Here is a 16,510-nt window from a genome sequence, read left to right as displayed (position 1 = left end):
AGGCTCATGAAGGAGCCTTATGAAACATTGTTGGAGGAGTCACAACAAGTCCAAGAGGGTGTAGTCCAAGAGATGTTCAGAGTCAGTGCCAACCATCAAAGTGTTGAATGCCCACCTTCACGAAAGAACTTGGAGTGCCGCTCTCTGACCGATGGCGAAGTGTCTGCTGTCTTGGCGGGCCATGTTGAGTGGGATCAAGGCCCCAAACAAAGGGTGGTCTCATGGCTTGCTGCGGACCTAGAGCAGCTAGTCCCGCCAGGTCAAGATTCCCTGCCTGTCTTCTCACTCCAAGAGCTCCTGGAGGAACAGAGTAGGGATGCCACGCTGTCACAGGTCATCCCATTTGTCACCCGTGGGAGACGGCCGTCAAGAAGAGAGAGAGCTGGGCTGTCGCTAACGGTCCTTAAAACCCTGAAGCAGTGGCAGAAGCTGAAAATGCTTGATGGCATCCTGTACAGAGTCTGTAAGGACTCAGTGACTGGAAGAAAACGCCATCAGTACATGACACCCTCCTCTTTGGTCAGCCACGTTCTGCATGGTGTTCATGACGATGCCGGCCATCAGGGTCAGACCAGGACCTTGTACCTGGCGAGGCAACGATTTTTCTGGGCTCATATGGAGCGTGATGTCAGAGACTATGTGAAATGCTGCAAGCGCTGTGTTGTCAGCAAGACACTGGAACCCGAGGGAAGAGCCCCGCTTGAAAGTATCAAGACCACAAGCCCCTTGGAGCTAGTCTGCATGGACTTCTGGTGTGCCGAGGACTCCAAGGGAAAGAGCGTGGATGTGTTGGTTGTGACAGACCACTTCACTAAAATGGCCCATGCCTTCAAATGCTCTGACCAGTCAGCAAAACAAGTCGCACGCCAACTGTGGGATAAATACTTTTGTGTCTATGGATTCCCGCAAAGGATCCATTCAGACCAGGGAGCAAACTTCGAAAGTCAGTTGATCCAGGAGCTGTTGCAAATCGCCGGTGTGAAAAAGTCAAGAACAACACCTTATCATCCCATGGGGAATGGCCAAACCGAAAGGTTCAACAGAACCTTAGGCAACATGATCAGGGCTTTACCCCCCAGGGATAAGCAAAGATGGCCGCAGATGCTGCAGACATTGACCTTTGCTTATAACTGTACAGCTCACGAGTCGACTGGGTATGCTCCCTTTTATCTAATGTATGGACGGGTTCCCAGATTGCCAGTGGACATTATGTTCCACAATGTGGAGAGAGACAATGACATCACAGACTATAACAGTTATGTGAAGAAAATGAGTGATGATCTCAAGGAAGCCCTTACGCTGGCTCAAGTTAATGCTAGTTCCAGCCAACAGCGCCAGGCAGACCTGTATAACAGAAGGACAAAGGGCACAGACATTGAAGAAGGAGATCGAGTCCTCTTGGCAAACAGGGGTGGACGAGGCCGCAGAAAACTAGCTGACAGGTGGGAGTCTACCCTCTACACAGTGGTCTCCAAAGACTCAAAGTGCCACACTTACCGCATCAGACACCACAGCACCGGGCAAGAGAGAGTTGTCCACAGGAACCTGCTTTTGCAAGCCAACTTCTTGCCAGTCGAGGTGGAGCAGGAAATTGAGTCATCCTTTGACAGTGGTTCTGAACCAATTCAAGGACACAGCAGAGTAGACGGAAGCCTCCTGTTGACCGAATCCGAGTTTGACCAGTCAGAACGCACTGCCAGCTGGGTAGCAGAGACAACTTCTCCAGAAGGATCTCCAGATGGAGTGCATAAACCTCCTGAATCACCTCAAGTGCCTCTTGACAATCCTGGACCAGTCATTCATGTGGCTCAGACAAATGATAGCATTAGGGCAGATATAAGTGTCAATACTGAACCTGATGTTTATGTTGGAGACACTGCTACTGACGAGACAGATCTTCGCTCTGAAACGGGCCAGGACAGCAGTAGCGAAGCAGAGACTGAGCATAGTGGATCGCAGACAACACCAAGCGACGGTCAAGCAACCAAGGGAGAAACCGATGAGGTGGCCTCAGAGCCTGATAGACCACCACCAAGTAATTCAGTGGGTCACATCAGGACAAGAGTTGGCAGGATGGTAAAGCCAGTTAACAGACTGATCCAAAACATGACTCAGAGAAACATACAAGCAAGCAATCTGTTCAGTGGGATTGCCAAAACTTTATTCATGTAGATGACACTCGGTAGTTTTTAGTTCACTGTGAATGTGCCGTCTTTCGAGTAAGCGCAAAGTTGGGGTAACAGTTATTTAATTGTCAGTACGAGATTGTGTATAAGGCACTTTCTTCAGCAAGTAGATATTGGGAGTCTGGCCAACTTCTTTATATCACTTTCCCTTTTATCTGGGAAACGCATATGTTGCACATAGAACTGTATGTCACAGAGTAATAACAAGCTAAGCTAATGTTACCCAGGATTCAGCTATTAATCTATTCTAGAACAGTTTTGAGAAGTTCAGAGGGGAGTATGTAGCTGAGTCAATATGTTGGTTATGTTATTTTTATTATTTTCATTTTGTTTAGTGAACATTCTCAAAACCGGTGTTATATTTTACTTTGTCATCAATATTAGCCAAATTATCTGTATTGTAAGTTTATTTGTGTTAACTTTGTATTGAGTGAATGAAACTGTTGTGTTTTTCATGGTTCCGGGTTACCTGTTGTAGCAGGGGGGCTTTAATTGTTGACGCACAAATCACACATAGCCAAAGCATGGACAGCTTGTGCACTGGAGAATAAATGTGCAGATCCTGATTCCTGGTCTGAGTGGTGTCTTACAATCTACAAGCAACCATTCTACAGCTGCTACACCTGCACATAGAAACTTAGGTAGGCAGTTTGTTTTTTGTTTTTTTTCGTTGCATTTTTAGCTCACGGACGTTTTTAAGTGTATTTCACTTTGTCAGTCCTAAAGTTTGGATGTGCACAACTCCAAAAGTGGCTCCAATTAGTAGACAGTCTGCAGCGAGTAGACGTGGACAACACATGATCTCACTGTTACTGTGAATGGTTTGTTTAGGTATGTTAACCGTTAACTGATGCTAAAAGTGACTAACTGTTTAGTTACAACTGTAAATGTTATTTGACGTTCTTTCTTCCTACTCTCTGAATCAGCCATCAACCCACACTTTTGATTACACTAGGAGGGGGTCACCTTCCTTTCCATACACAATTAGCTGGTGGAAAGAGATGATCTTTAAGCTTTTAAGCTTGATTGGCTCACTGGGGTTCCAACCGACCAATATTAAAACAACATTCAGATAAATCTTTATCATTTTATACAGGTGATTAGACCTCTTTTTGAACTATAAGTGGTCAAAGCTATGCTTTGAATAACCTGAGGTCACCAAACTCCACTTACTTTAAAGATAACATATACAGTATATAATGGATAATGTACAGTGAGCCAGTCATTGTTGTGAAATAAACCCCGACAGGGCGTCGGGGTCTATCTTCAGGACAAAACGTCCAGCTTCCTTTAAAATCACAACTTCTAAAACAAAACACGTTTCACAGCATCATGGTTGCGTGTTTTTGTCCATCAGAATAAATGTTCTAAATACATGGCTCTGACCTTACACTAATCAATTTGTAGTCAATGTGTGTGCACATTTTTCTCTAATAAATTTGACACAAAAACGGTCCTCCAGCGTCCGACATCAGAGTTGCACCCATAGCAACGGTCTGTTATAAAGAAAAAACAGACCGCAGAACGCCGTGATTGATCAATCAGAATCAAGTATTCAACAAAGCCGTGTAATATAAATATATATATTACACGGCTTTTACATTTTCTGCAAACCACGGATACGTTGAATGTCAAAGTTTTTATATCGGGTCAGAGCAAGTAACGTAGTATATGGAGCGACCGTTATTGAAAGTTACGTGGTATAATAACGTGTATAACAAGCTTTCCCCCAGGAGGCCACTGTTTGTGTCTCGTGTGAAACCAAAAGTAAACATTGACCTTACGCGTGTTACATGACATTGCTACGCTTGTTACGTAAGAAAGTCCACCTAAGGGCGGTTGTTATTTATTTATTTATTTTAGTTACTATGTTGTTAATTGAGTTAGTGGGAGAGCAAACCGTTTTTTGACCGCAGTGAAAATGTTGTTTTTGAAAGGCTAAACGCCAACAAATATGGATTGAAGCAGTTAGTTAAAAACATGTTGGGAATTTTGGAAATGATTACATCTATCTTCTTTTCTAAATTTCAAATAGGTTACAATTTAATTTAGTTTTCTTCACAGAAAATGAATGAAATGCTAAAATATATAGGCCATCTGTACATTAAAAAAAAGTTGAACCAGTGGCCTGGGACACGCCAGGTCGAGGAAAAGTGACAAATCCACCAGCTCCATTTAAGTAATTTGCATATTGCGATCCGATCCCAGTGCGGACCGAATCAAGACTACTCAATACCAAAAGTAAATGCAGCAATGAGAAGTCGTTAGAGAGACAACAAACTGCAAAGTGATTTGATAAATGCATCGGTTTACTGTATGACTGTCCAGGTTATTCATTAAGGCTCATAAAGAGTCTGCTGTTGTGATTTTAATTGTTTTATTGGCAATCTAATTATGGAGATCTTTCATCTGTGGCCCATTAAAGGACTTCGGACTTGTGCTATAACAAGACTCATCTGTGATAATGTTGTCCATTACCACCTCAATAATCACTAATGAGCCTGATATATGATGATGGGATTCATTTCAGCGCATTATCTGATTGTCAGGTGAACTTACCCCTCCACTCACGGGACCGTAGCTGTGTCCAGATTTATCAGGTTCCTCCAGATACAACGTGTAGAAATCTGGTCTGGAGGAAAAGGTCATTTTTACTCAAAGTTAAATTTTAGCACAAGTCCGGCATTTTTGCTGAATGGAAGTATCCTGATTCCAAAATGCTGAGCTCTTTGTTGAATACAAACCTTTCATCATCTGGCAGCTGTAGCCACTTCAGCACCGAGAATACTCGTTCTTCAAATGGTACTTTACTAAAAAATAACCAGAGAAAGAGAGAGAGAGTAGTGAATGTCTTTAAAAGGCATCGAAGCAGAAACTGTGACATCAGGAGATTACTTTGTTTTGGCTGAACCAGAGTGGAAAGGGTGGCTTTGCTGCACTTTTTGGATTTGGTTTGTTTAAGTTCACACAGATCATCAGTCTGAAAGAGCACAGCGGTGACTGGATGCAACATTTATCCTTGGTTGAACGGTCTGTAACCGCTTAGAGATTTCTTCCTGACAGATGAACATACTTGATTTATCTGAAGGACTTCAGCTGTAGTGATAAAAACCTTGCAGGGCGCGCCGTTATACGCACCACCTGTCAGTTCAACATTTTTAGTATCGCCAGCTGTTTAAGGAGAACCTGCCGGCTCAGAACGTTGACTGAGCCTGTTCTCACATTTCAGACAGAGTTGGGAAATTGATGTACTTCTGGTCTTTTCATGGAATTTGTGCAGCCTCCATCAAAACATGTTATCAAGCAAGCTTCGTTACATGACGCCCCCTTGGCGTCACGCTATGATTAGGCAACAAAATCGCTATAGTTAGGTTTTAGGAGAGAGCTATATCGTTGGACTTAGAACTACTACATTTGTAAAGTGAAAACGACACTGAACACAAACAAACAGCTGATTGTAACATATCGCACAGAACACGAACAGCGGCCTCCTGGATGAAAGCCTTTTGTTTGTTGGGCCCCATCCACCTCCGCTCCCGCCAACCCATTGTGTCTTTTCAGTCTTTAAACTACATCACCACACTCCTGGCGCACTTTCTCGGAGCGCTTACTGTCGCCGTGGATGGGTTTACATGGGAACGCGTGGGACGTTTCATACTGGCGCTAAAGGGTGGCTTGTGCGGCTAACGGCAATGGCCGTGACTAAGCCTCTGTATTTGACGCCCTGGGAATGAGAACGGGCTGGGTATCCCGCCAAAATATGTAATAGACCCGCCTGTCCACCAGAGGATAGCGTGTCAGCGTCACGTTTTGCCTCTCCGAGGCGTGAATATCACACGTGTGTATGAATGTGCAGTACCAGCAGGGGGTCCTGGTTTGCCTTAAAATAAGTACATAAACCAAGTAAAGTACGTACGGAAAAAAACATAACAGAAGTACAGAAAACACGTCACTAACATAACTCACAAAACAAAACACTGGTCTCCTGGTTGAAAGTCCTGTGTTTGTTTGACCCATCCACCTCCCCTTCCGCCCGCCATAATCAGTCTTTCGGATGCGGATGCGTTTACATTGCAGTCAGTACACACTGTGGCGTACACATGACACGCCAAGAGCAAGAATGCCGTTCTTATTGCACGGTTTTGCCTTGTGCATCATCATGTAATTCATACATCTTTTTGTGCAACCGGGATGCATCAAAACATGTTTGGTTTTGTTTAGGGAGCCATGAATGTGCAGATATTTGTGACCTTTTTTCTGGTGATGACAGACTCGTCTTCACTCGGTTTGATACCAGTATAGAAGAGCTAAAGTGTTCTTATTCCAAACAAATGATTCCAGGGCCCTCTTGGAGGAAGACGGAGAGACTTTCCAGACGCCTCTGTGCGGTCATTAAGTCAATATCGTTGCTCAAATGAACTCGAGTAAAGGTGTAAATAAACTGCTCAGGATGTGAATGGCTGTTTACCAGAATCAAAGACGGTGATAAACATGCCTTTAATCCAGTGGTAATGTGTCAGGAGTGTTAACAGTAATGTACTCAATTTAGGGCCTGTGCTGATAAAGGTTAAGAAACATCTGTACTCCCAACGGCGTCTATCATCCCACGCAGTGATAATAGCACTCTCCATGACTGTGTTGCAAAACCAGCATGATACAGTGCTTTATCAACTTTATTGCTTTTTAGTGCTTTATAGGACTTCATGTGAAACGATTAACAACCATTCTCAGGGCTGTATCAATGCATCGAGCTTTTATTGATATGAGTCACTCGGATCAGAGATTAGAGCAACGTTACCAGAGGAGAAACACTGAGCTTTATGACGGAGTATTAGGGCCACATTGAGGGGGGAAAAAATCTGAGATTTCGAGAAAAAAGTTGTAATTTAATGAGAATAAAGTCGTAATATTGAGAGAATAAAGTCAAAAGGTTAGGGGTTGACGACCCGCTCTAATCTCCAAGCCACACAGCTAATCCCTCACTCAGATAACTGATGAACTATTACATCATCTGCCTCACTTACTAAGAAACCGTTTCACAATAAACCAGTTTTCATAATGACTGATGATGATAAATTAAATATGAATATGTCATTATTCTAAGGAAATCATAAATGGCTGTACAGCTGCCAATTCATTTTTTTCCAGTTCTCCTCTTGTTCCCATTCATCTTCTCTCTCTCACACACACACACACACACACACACTGAGCAGTGGGTGTGAGAACCGCTCTGGCATTTGCCAACAAGGAGTCGGACAAAAAAAAAAAGGTTCTGTTCTAAAAGTAAAATACTTTATTGAGCGTTTTTTTTTTTAAGTTAACTCTGGGCTGTTTGAACTGTTTGTATTCAGTAAAAAGGTAATTTACTTCTGTGGAAATAACAGCGAGGAGGAGTGAAGAGGAAACACGACTTATCACAGCTTATCTGCAACGTAGCACTGCTGCAGGAAGGATACTGTTACTGTACATCTGTACATCACTATGTTGGCTTGTTTAGCAAAAAAAGCAATGTTAACCCGGGTTGCATGAACAGATGTGTGCAGATGTTTAAACTCATGCAAATATATACTGCCCCATGCTTATACATGTGGCAGTATTATCTGGATATTTAAGCTGTCTGAACTCTACAGAGTATTACAGAGTTAAACGTGGCGTAAACATGGTGAGGAAATGCAAAAACTACCATAAACAATGTTGGATACATTTTGCATGATATTATCTTAAAGGGTAACTTCAGTAGTTTTCAACCTGGACCCTGTTTCCCATGTTATTGTGTCTCTGTCGGAAAGTTTGGGGCCGTCGGTGTGCGTTTGTCGGTCCAGTTTCTGCGGTGCATGTTTTGGGGGTTTTCAGCATGTTGAATCGATGGCGGAGCTCGTCGGTGAGAGAAATCACTCTGATTGACTGTTCTTGCTTAAACAAATCAGTGCTTGAGAAGAGAAACGGAATTGAGGAAAGCGAGCCAACGAGTAAAGTCGAGAGGAAAAACACAGAAGGCTCTTCTCATTTTTCATTTTCTTCATCTCATCTCAACAAACGGATATTTTCAAAGTGACATGAACATCTGGAATGAAGCTTTCATCATAACAACGGCTTGTATATCCTCCGTCCTCGGTCTTCCTGTTTCCCTTTTTTGAATGATGAATACAGACCGCGGCTGCCTGCTAGTGTGGAGAGCTATTTCATCTCACACAGGAGCAGAAAGAAGTAGTAGCGACCCAACAGTCGGCCTTCATCGCCGGCAGTTCTTTGATGATGTGTTGGTGTGTCTGGGGAAAATCATTCGGTAAATCGGTCCAGTATTGAGGGAGAACGCTGGACTAAACGAGCTGTAATGTAATCATATCCAAGCAACTCCTCACCTTCAATGTTACGTTTCTGCCACTGACAGGCTCAGATGGTTATTATAAGTGTCTGACAACATTACGGAAAGGACCATACACAGAACGTTGTACTTCCCTTTTGCTTCCTGTTTGTGGACAACAAACAGGAAGCCTTTGTTTTGGTCGACAAGTTGCACTCGAACACACCGCAAATACTACTTCTTTCTGCTCCTGTGTGAGAACATGAGTGAGAGTTGGAGAGAGGAGTCAGAGTTTTATAGTTTAATATTTAGATGATTTTGACGATGTGAATGCGACGCAAGATTTCAGAACGAGTCTCCTCCTCGTGGGACTTGGACACAATAACGAACAGATCGGATCAAGCAAAAGGTAAGAAAAGGGTTTTATTTCTCTGTAGGGTCCTTTCCATAAATGTTGTCAGACCATTTATAATAACAATCTGAGCCTGTCAGTGGCAAAAACAAACACTTTTAGCAGACGTACATTGAACGTGAAGAGTTGCCCCGAGGGGTTCAGGTTGAAAAGCACCTAAGTTACCCTTTAATTCATGTATATTACGATTGTGACTTCTTTAACCCCAAAGAGAAAGCTGATACGCTGTCAGCCCTACGAGAGCAGATATGAAACTAGCTCAGCTCCGAGGCCGACTGTGAAAACATGCGGTGACTGATGAGCGCCTGAGCAAGTCAGTTGACCTTCAGCTGCTCAATGTGTGACAACAGATAAAACCGCAGACTGTGGTTTTACTGGGCAGTTTCCAACTGTCAATATGTGCATCTGTAGAGCTGAATAAGTGCGGTAAATTTGTGTTGTTTACTAGAGAGCATGTGACTTTATTTAACATGGTGTCAGCGTTTAATAAGCACAAAAATCTCACAGAGGCTAAAAAAATCAACAACTAGTTTGGCATGGAGTACAGATGTTGTCTTTACTTCAATTTCGGGTCTGTACTTCCTCAGAATTTGAATAAAAGTGCTGTCTAATATCCAAAATGTAATGTTTTACCCATACTGCATGGGACATTACACTGCCTGTTCTTTGGTAATGGTGCACAACCAGTTACTTATGTGATGCGTCACAGCTCAGACAGATGTCAGTTTTACCCATTGAAAGGTCTGTAGATGTCCGGAAAGCTTCCGTTGATTTTGACGTCTGATCCCGGCCAGAAGAAAGTCCCAGACTTCAGCCCCTGGTGCTTTGCCGTGTGCCAGATCTGCAAAGACAAACAGAACGGATCAACACAAGCCAAACATAATCTGCTTTCTACAAAATCTGTCAGATTAAGAAAGAAAGTAACCTTTATTTGTTATTTACATACAGGTACATACATGAAATTTGACCTCTGCATTTAACCCATCCTAAGTATTTTAGGAGCAGTGGGCTGCTGGAAGTGCTCGGGGATCAATTTGGGGTTTAGTGTCTCGCTGAAGGACACTTCGACATGCAGTCTGTAGGAGCCAGGGATCGAACCGCCAACCTTGATGACACGCTCTACCCACTGAGCTACAGCCACCCCAGGGAATAAAAAGTGCAGTGTTTAGTGGCATCTAGTGGTGAGGTTGCAGATTGCAACCAACTGAAAGTAAAAACAGGAAAACGTGAAACACGCCGGCTCCATCTAGAGTCAGTGTTTGGTTTGTCTGTTCTGTGCTACTGTAGAAACATGGCGTCCGGCTCCGTGGAGAGGAGCCGCTCCCTATGTAGATGTAAACGGCTTATTCTAAGGTAACGACAACACAACGATTCTTATTTTCAGGTGAATATACACTAAAGAAAACATACTTATTAGGACTGTCAGTCGATTAAAATATTTAAGCAAATGAATCGCACACGTTTTATCTGTTCAAAATGCACTTTAAAGGGAGATTTGTCAAGTATTTAATCCTTTTATCAACACGGGAGTAGACAAATATTCTGCTTTATGCAAAAGTATGTATATATCTATTATTGTAAATCAATTAACAACACAAAACAATGACAGATATTGATCCAGAAACCCTCACAGGTACTGCATTTAGCATAAAACAATATGCTCAATTGACAACATGGCAGGACTTTGATTGGCGAGATAAGCAAATAAATACATCTTAAATCGTCATTTCCAGCAACAGAAATTGGAAGCAGATTGTTTTCACATCTGTGCGTTTGTTATTAAAAGTGTTTTTCATGAGAATATTTCAAAAGGGCAGCGCATTAATTGGCCTGACATCTGGTGGAAAGATTGCTCAATAATCAGTTAATAACAACAAATCCTGCCCTGAAGTCAAACATGCACTGACTGTCCTGAAGACTGCAGATTACTGCCAATATAAAATGGTGCTTTATGCAAATGTATGTATATATCTATTATTGTAAATCAATTAACAACACAAATCAATGACAGATATTGATCCAGAAACCCTCACAGGTACTGCATTTAGCATAAAACAATATGCTCCAATCATAACATGGCAAACTGCAGCCCAACAGGCAACAACAGCTGTCAGTGTGTCAGTGTGCTGACTTGACTATAACTTGCCCCAAACTGCATGTGATTATCATAAAGTGGGCATGTCTGTAAAGGGGAGACTCGTGGGTACCCATAGAACCCATTTACATTCACATATCTGGAGGTCAGAGGTCAAGGGACCCCTTTGAAAATGGCCATGACAGTTTTTTCCTCTCCAAAATTGTGCGTAGGTTTGGAGCGTTATTTAGCCTCCATCACTAGAAGCTAGTATGACATGGTTGGTACCGATGGATTCATTAGGTTTTCTAGTTTCATATGATACCAGTGTCTTCACTCTAGCTTTAAAACTACGCCCACTACAACCGCGAATAATGTGTTAAAGAAATTAGTGGCGTTAAAATGAATTTGAGATGATGACAATGACTCACAGGCTGTCCGAGGTACCAGTCAGGGTTGTCCTTCTCTGGACTGGACAGACTGAAGGTGGCGTCAAACACCGGGTCGTACATAGTGTTGTCGATCAAACCGTTGGACTCTGGATACAGACCCTGAGAGGAGAGGAGACGAGACGAGAGGAGAGGATGTGTGAGAGTTATTTGGATGTTTTGTGTATTAAATCCATCTGTGTCAAGAGTAAGTGTGAGCTGAGTCATCACTGATTTATGATGAGATGAGTCACAATGATCCTTATCAGTGAGTTATGTGTGTGTGAGTGTGTCTGCATGCTTATATGCAAAATTGGCTGCCACAAAACATGACTGTATTTGAATATTAATAGCAAGCTGTCAACAAGCAGTTAGTCAGAAGGAGTAAATTATGTTATGGCTGTTGTTCCCTCTGAGGGGATTTCCTGGGAAGCCTGACACACAGCTTTAGATTGACCTTCAAAAGCATTTATTACACGTTGTTGTCGAATACTCGATTCCGATGGGTTAATAACGGCGTTCTGCGGTCTGTTTTTTCTTTATAACAGACCGTTGCTATGGGCGCAGTTCTGATGTCGGACTCTGGAGGACCGTTTTTGTGTCAAATTATTGATTTCTTCAGTAAGTAGCTGTGTAATAAGCGAGATAATGTACAGCTAGCGGGTCATTGTTGTGAAATAAACCCTTTCAGGGCGATGAGAGGCCGTAATGTTTTTACTAAACTAAGTAGTTTTGTTGCGTTTTTGTTTTGTTTTGTCTCGATTTACAACGTTAAGGACGAGTTTAAAAGTGTGTTTCCCTCGAAACATAATTGAGAATGCAGTATAGTTTTATGGGGATTTTAAATTTAGGAGACAGGGTTTTTTTTTTCACAAGAGCTACCACATACTGTATGTGTGAAATGTGCATGCAAGAATATCTACATGTGAGTGCTTTGTGTCTTTACCGTAACAATGGTGTAGTGATTGGGGAAAGTCTTGCTGGGAAACGCTGCCTGCATGTACGGCGCCGACGTTCCACACTTCTCTGTGACGTAAAGAACAGAGGACAAAACACAGTAAGCTGCTACGAGAGCGTCATGTTGACCTGGGGAGAAAATAATCCACTGATTAGAGACTTTATCCATAACAAGGGCGTGTGCGTCAACGCCCTACATGTGGGCTGGATGAAGTCATTATGGTGGTCAAATGTGCATACACACTGACCAACAAATTAAATAGAGTCAGAGCCATGTATTGAGAATCTAAATTCCGAGGGACAAAAACACGCAACCGTGATGCTGTGAAACGAGTTTTGTTTTAGAAGTTGTGATTTTAAAAGGAAGCTGGACGTTTTGTCCTGAAGACGTTTCGTTCTCTCAAAATCTATACTACTAGTATACTTGTAAGTGTACTACTTCAATAATTCTTGGGACTAAATTGGCCCACTTTTTAGTTTATAAAATATACTTTTAAGTGTACTTTAAGTGTAAGAATAGTAATCTTTGAGGGCACAACTAGTTCACATCCAAGTTGTATTTACTATGAAGTGAACTATACTACAAGTGAACTTGTAGGTATACTGTTATATACGTGTAGCCCACGTATTAGTCTGAAAGTACACTTTAAAGTATACTCTCAGTAAACTACTAGTTTAATAGCTTTTACTGCAAGTATACTTGTACGTTTTCTTTACCTTATAGTACTTAGATGAGAATGATTTATGTATTACATAAAGAGACTTTTGCTATTTAAAATAAGTGAAAATTAGTTTTTCTCACATGCCTCCAGGGTGAACGGAGAAAGTAAGCATAAGACAAGTATACTTAGACTTTTCTGTATACTTGTCAGTATAAGTCAAGTGTGCTTAAGTATACTTTTGTTAAGTATATCTCTGATAAGTACACAAAAAGTAAACTGAAAGTATACTCTTATTTTAAGTTTAAAAGAAGTCTACTAACAGCTCACTCCTGGATCACTGAGAACCTTCACAGGCACCGCAGAGCTCAACATCACAAGATGGCAGAGCAGTTTTAGATGCATCATGAAGAAAGACACATGCATTACAACACGACCAAGTAGAGCACGCCAACTATTTACTGTGATGGATTACCTGGTATGGCAACTTTTAATCTTTCCAGTGAATTTTCATCTTGTACTGAGATGACCTGAAACCAAAAGACTGCTTGAAAGGAAGCTAAAGGTCTCCTCTGGAAATGATCACAACTGACTCAAATACAAGGGATTAGTAAGGGGAATGTGTTGTCCTTCTTTAATGAAAACCCTTCAAGGGATAGTGTTTTGAAGTTGGGTTGTGTGAGGTCCATAGTCAGTGTATTACTGACAGTACATGACGTCGGTGTGCCCCCGGCACCGAGAAACAGACAGGAGCACCGGAGCAAAGCAATACAGTGCTGTGGACGGGGACGTGTTTTAGCCACCTAAAAGAAAGGCTCACTTAAAAAAATCAATATCAGTTTAAGTGTTCGTTATATTTAGAATATGTTCTGACGGCGAACTGAACTGAAAGTGAAACGTATCTTTACGGTTTCTGTCATATGAGCCTGCCGGCTTTGGAGAGAGCATAGATCAATTTCACTTATAGTTCAGTTCCCATCGGACAGGAGAAGGAAAGGGCTGTCTAACGGCAAGATAAAGCGGTGAAAATAGTCTTAATATAGCGTAAACTTTAACGGATATGGATTGTTTTTAGGTGAGCCTTTATTTTAGGTGGCTTTAATATGTTTTTTTGCCGTCCACGGCACTGTATTGCGTTGCTCCGGTGTCGGTGCATGCGGGGTACACACCGACCGTCATCTACTGTAGGTAATACACCATAGATAAGTACCTCATACAACCTCACTTCAAAACACTCAAACTATCCCTTTAAGTTCCTCACATTGAACAGGCGTGTTAGAGGTCTATGTGCATAAGAGCAACTACTAGTATCTCAGGACTTAAACGTCTTAAACTCCTCAGGACGCCAGCGTCCTCAGCCGACATTATTGTCTTTCAGAAGCTCAGATTTAAAGCTCCAAAGATGACATTTTGGCAAGTGAAAAACTGGCATGGCCATTTTCATAGGGGTCCTTTTACCTCTGACCTCCAGATATGTGAATGTAAATGGGTTCTATGGGTACCCACGACTCTCCCCTTTACAGACATGCCCACTTTATGATACTCACATGCCGTTATTTGAATGCAGTACAAATGTGTTATTTTTCTCCTATTCAAAAATGGTGTGTTTGAATATTTCTGCATACTGGGGTCCCTAAACAGTCTTGAATTACATACATTAGGTATCACTGTAAAGCTCAGACTCTTGTGGATCCAATGGGCCCAACTGTATTCATGTGTGATGATGTTAGTCCCCATAGAAGCATTTCATTTATCTCACTGTATAAAATGACCTGTGGTGACCTCTAGGATAATCACAGCCTCATGAAACTTTACAGCCACAAACTAGAGACCTAGAGCATTCAGAGGATGGATGGATCAAACTAGAGACCTAGAGCATTCAGAGGATGGATGAATCAGACTAGAGACCTAGAGCATTCAGAGGATGGATGGATCAAACTAGAGACCTAGAGCATTCAGAGGATGGATGGCTTTCCTAGCTATAGATTGACAATAAGGGGATTCTGAGCAGTTTACACAACAGAAGTGCTCGCCATCTAATCGCCGAAAAATGCAGAAATCCCAAACGTCAAAGGTTTTTGACACCAAATCACAGCATGGCTTTTTCTACGGTGTTCCTCAAGGTCTTCTATGTGACATCTACTGTTGACCTGCTATCTCCCCCTAAAGACCCCCCTAAAAAAAGACAGGAATATTGTAGGGAGGAGGAGGGGAGTGGAAGAGGTTAAAAGTGGTTAAGAGGGTAATGTAGTTGACACTAACTGAGTTTGTCCAGAACGGGGATGAGAGCGTTCCATGTCTGCAGGTACTCCGCCCGCAGTCCGTCCAAAGAGACGAGGAGCAGAGGCTGCTGCTTAAAGCTGTGAGGCGGGAAAAATAATGAAATCAGGGAGAGAAGATTAGATTAAATACAGACATACATTAACAGTGTTGTGAGTTTGTGAACGCGTCGGTGGCACAAACAAGGAAATAAATGTGTTCTCATTAACTTTATTCTGTGATTAATCAATAGCTGATAACTTGAGGAAAGAAAAAACGGCTCAATGTGTAGTAATAGTCCTCCAATCAACACCTCACTGCATCCACTAAAAACAGCATCTCATGTCATTCAATAACTTCAATCTGTTCCCACCAGATCAATAACCTTGTTGCATTTCTGATTTCCAAGTGAATATGGTAAAAAAATATAACTTCCCCAGTGGATCACTTACACTTATTTTTTGTATGACACTTTCTGAAACGTTGTGTTTAAATATGCAAATATCGCAAATTAAGCACACATTGTTTTATCTGTTCAAAATGAAAGGGAGATTTGCCAAGCATATTTAATTCTCTTATTAACATGAGCGTGGATAAATATGCTGCTTTATGCAAATGTATGTATATATTTATTATTGGAAATAAATTAACAACACAAAACAATGACAGATATTGTCCAGAAACCCTCACAGGTACTGCATTTAGCATAAAACAATATGTTCAACATCATAACATGTCAAACTGCAGCCCAACAGGCAACAACAGCTGTCAGTGTGTCAGTGTGCTGACTTGACTATGACTTGCCCCAAACTGCATGTGATTATCATAAAGTGGGCATGTCTGTAAAGGGGAGACTCGTGGGTACCCATAGAACCCATTTACATTCACTGATCTGGAGGTCAGAGGTCAAGGGACCCATTTGAAAATGGCATTTTTTTCCTCGCCAAAATTTAGCGCAAGTTTGGGGCGTTATTTAGCCTCCTTCCCGATAAGCTTCCTTAGGTTTTCTTTAGGTTTTCTAGTTTCATATGATACCAGTATCTTCACTCTAGCTCTAAAACCGAGCCGCTACAACCTAAAAATCACAAGTTGATTTAATGCGTTAAAGAAATTATCTAGGCATTATCTAATGTTGACTCTAGGAGAAATCTATACAGACGCAAATAGACAAAGTGGTGAAATAAACACCTATACGTGTACTTTGGATGTTTTCTTTCCACTCGTCTGAAAG

The 16,510-nt window shown here is 41.8% G+C and overlaps 1 protein-coding gene across 1 annotated transcript in view; it reads right to left on the bottom strand.

Moving 5' to 3' along the window:
• LOC141755038 (venom phosphodiesterase 1) overlaps positions 1 to 16,510 on the bottom strand; it is a 49,472-nt gene that overhangs the window by 26,882 nt on the left and 6,080 nt on the right. Inside the window, exons 6-11 of the mRNA XM_074614595.1 lie at positions 15,283 to 15,380; positions 12,351 to 12,430; positions 11,408 to 11,527; positions 9,634 to 9,743; positions 4,931 to 4,996; positions 4,746 to 4,818 (exon numbers count right to left, since the gene is read on the bottom strand). Coding sequence (XP_074470696.1) covers positions 4,746 to 4,818; positions 4,931 to 4,996; positions 9,634 to 9,743; positions 11,408 to 11,527; positions 12,351 to 12,430; positions 15,283 to 15,380 — 547 coding nt within the window. The remainder of the gene's footprint in view (positions 1 to 4,745; positions 4,819 to 4,930; positions 4,997 to 9,633; positions 9,744 to 11,407; positions 11,528 to 12,350; positions 12,431 to 15,282; positions 15,381 to 16,510) is intronic.

Source organism: Sebastes fasciatus, chromosome 17, assembly GCF_043250625.1.
Source record: "Sebastes fasciatus isolate fSebFas1 chromosome 17, fSebFas1.pri, whole genome shotgun sequence".
In the NCBI taxonomy this organism is placed as follows: domain Eukaryota; kingdom Metazoa; phylum Chordata; class Actinopteri; order Perciformes; family Sebastidae; genus Sebastes; species Sebastes fasciatus.
The sequence above is the reverse complement of the archived record's forward strand: the minus strand, read 5'-3'. Positions and strand labels throughout refer to the sequence as shown.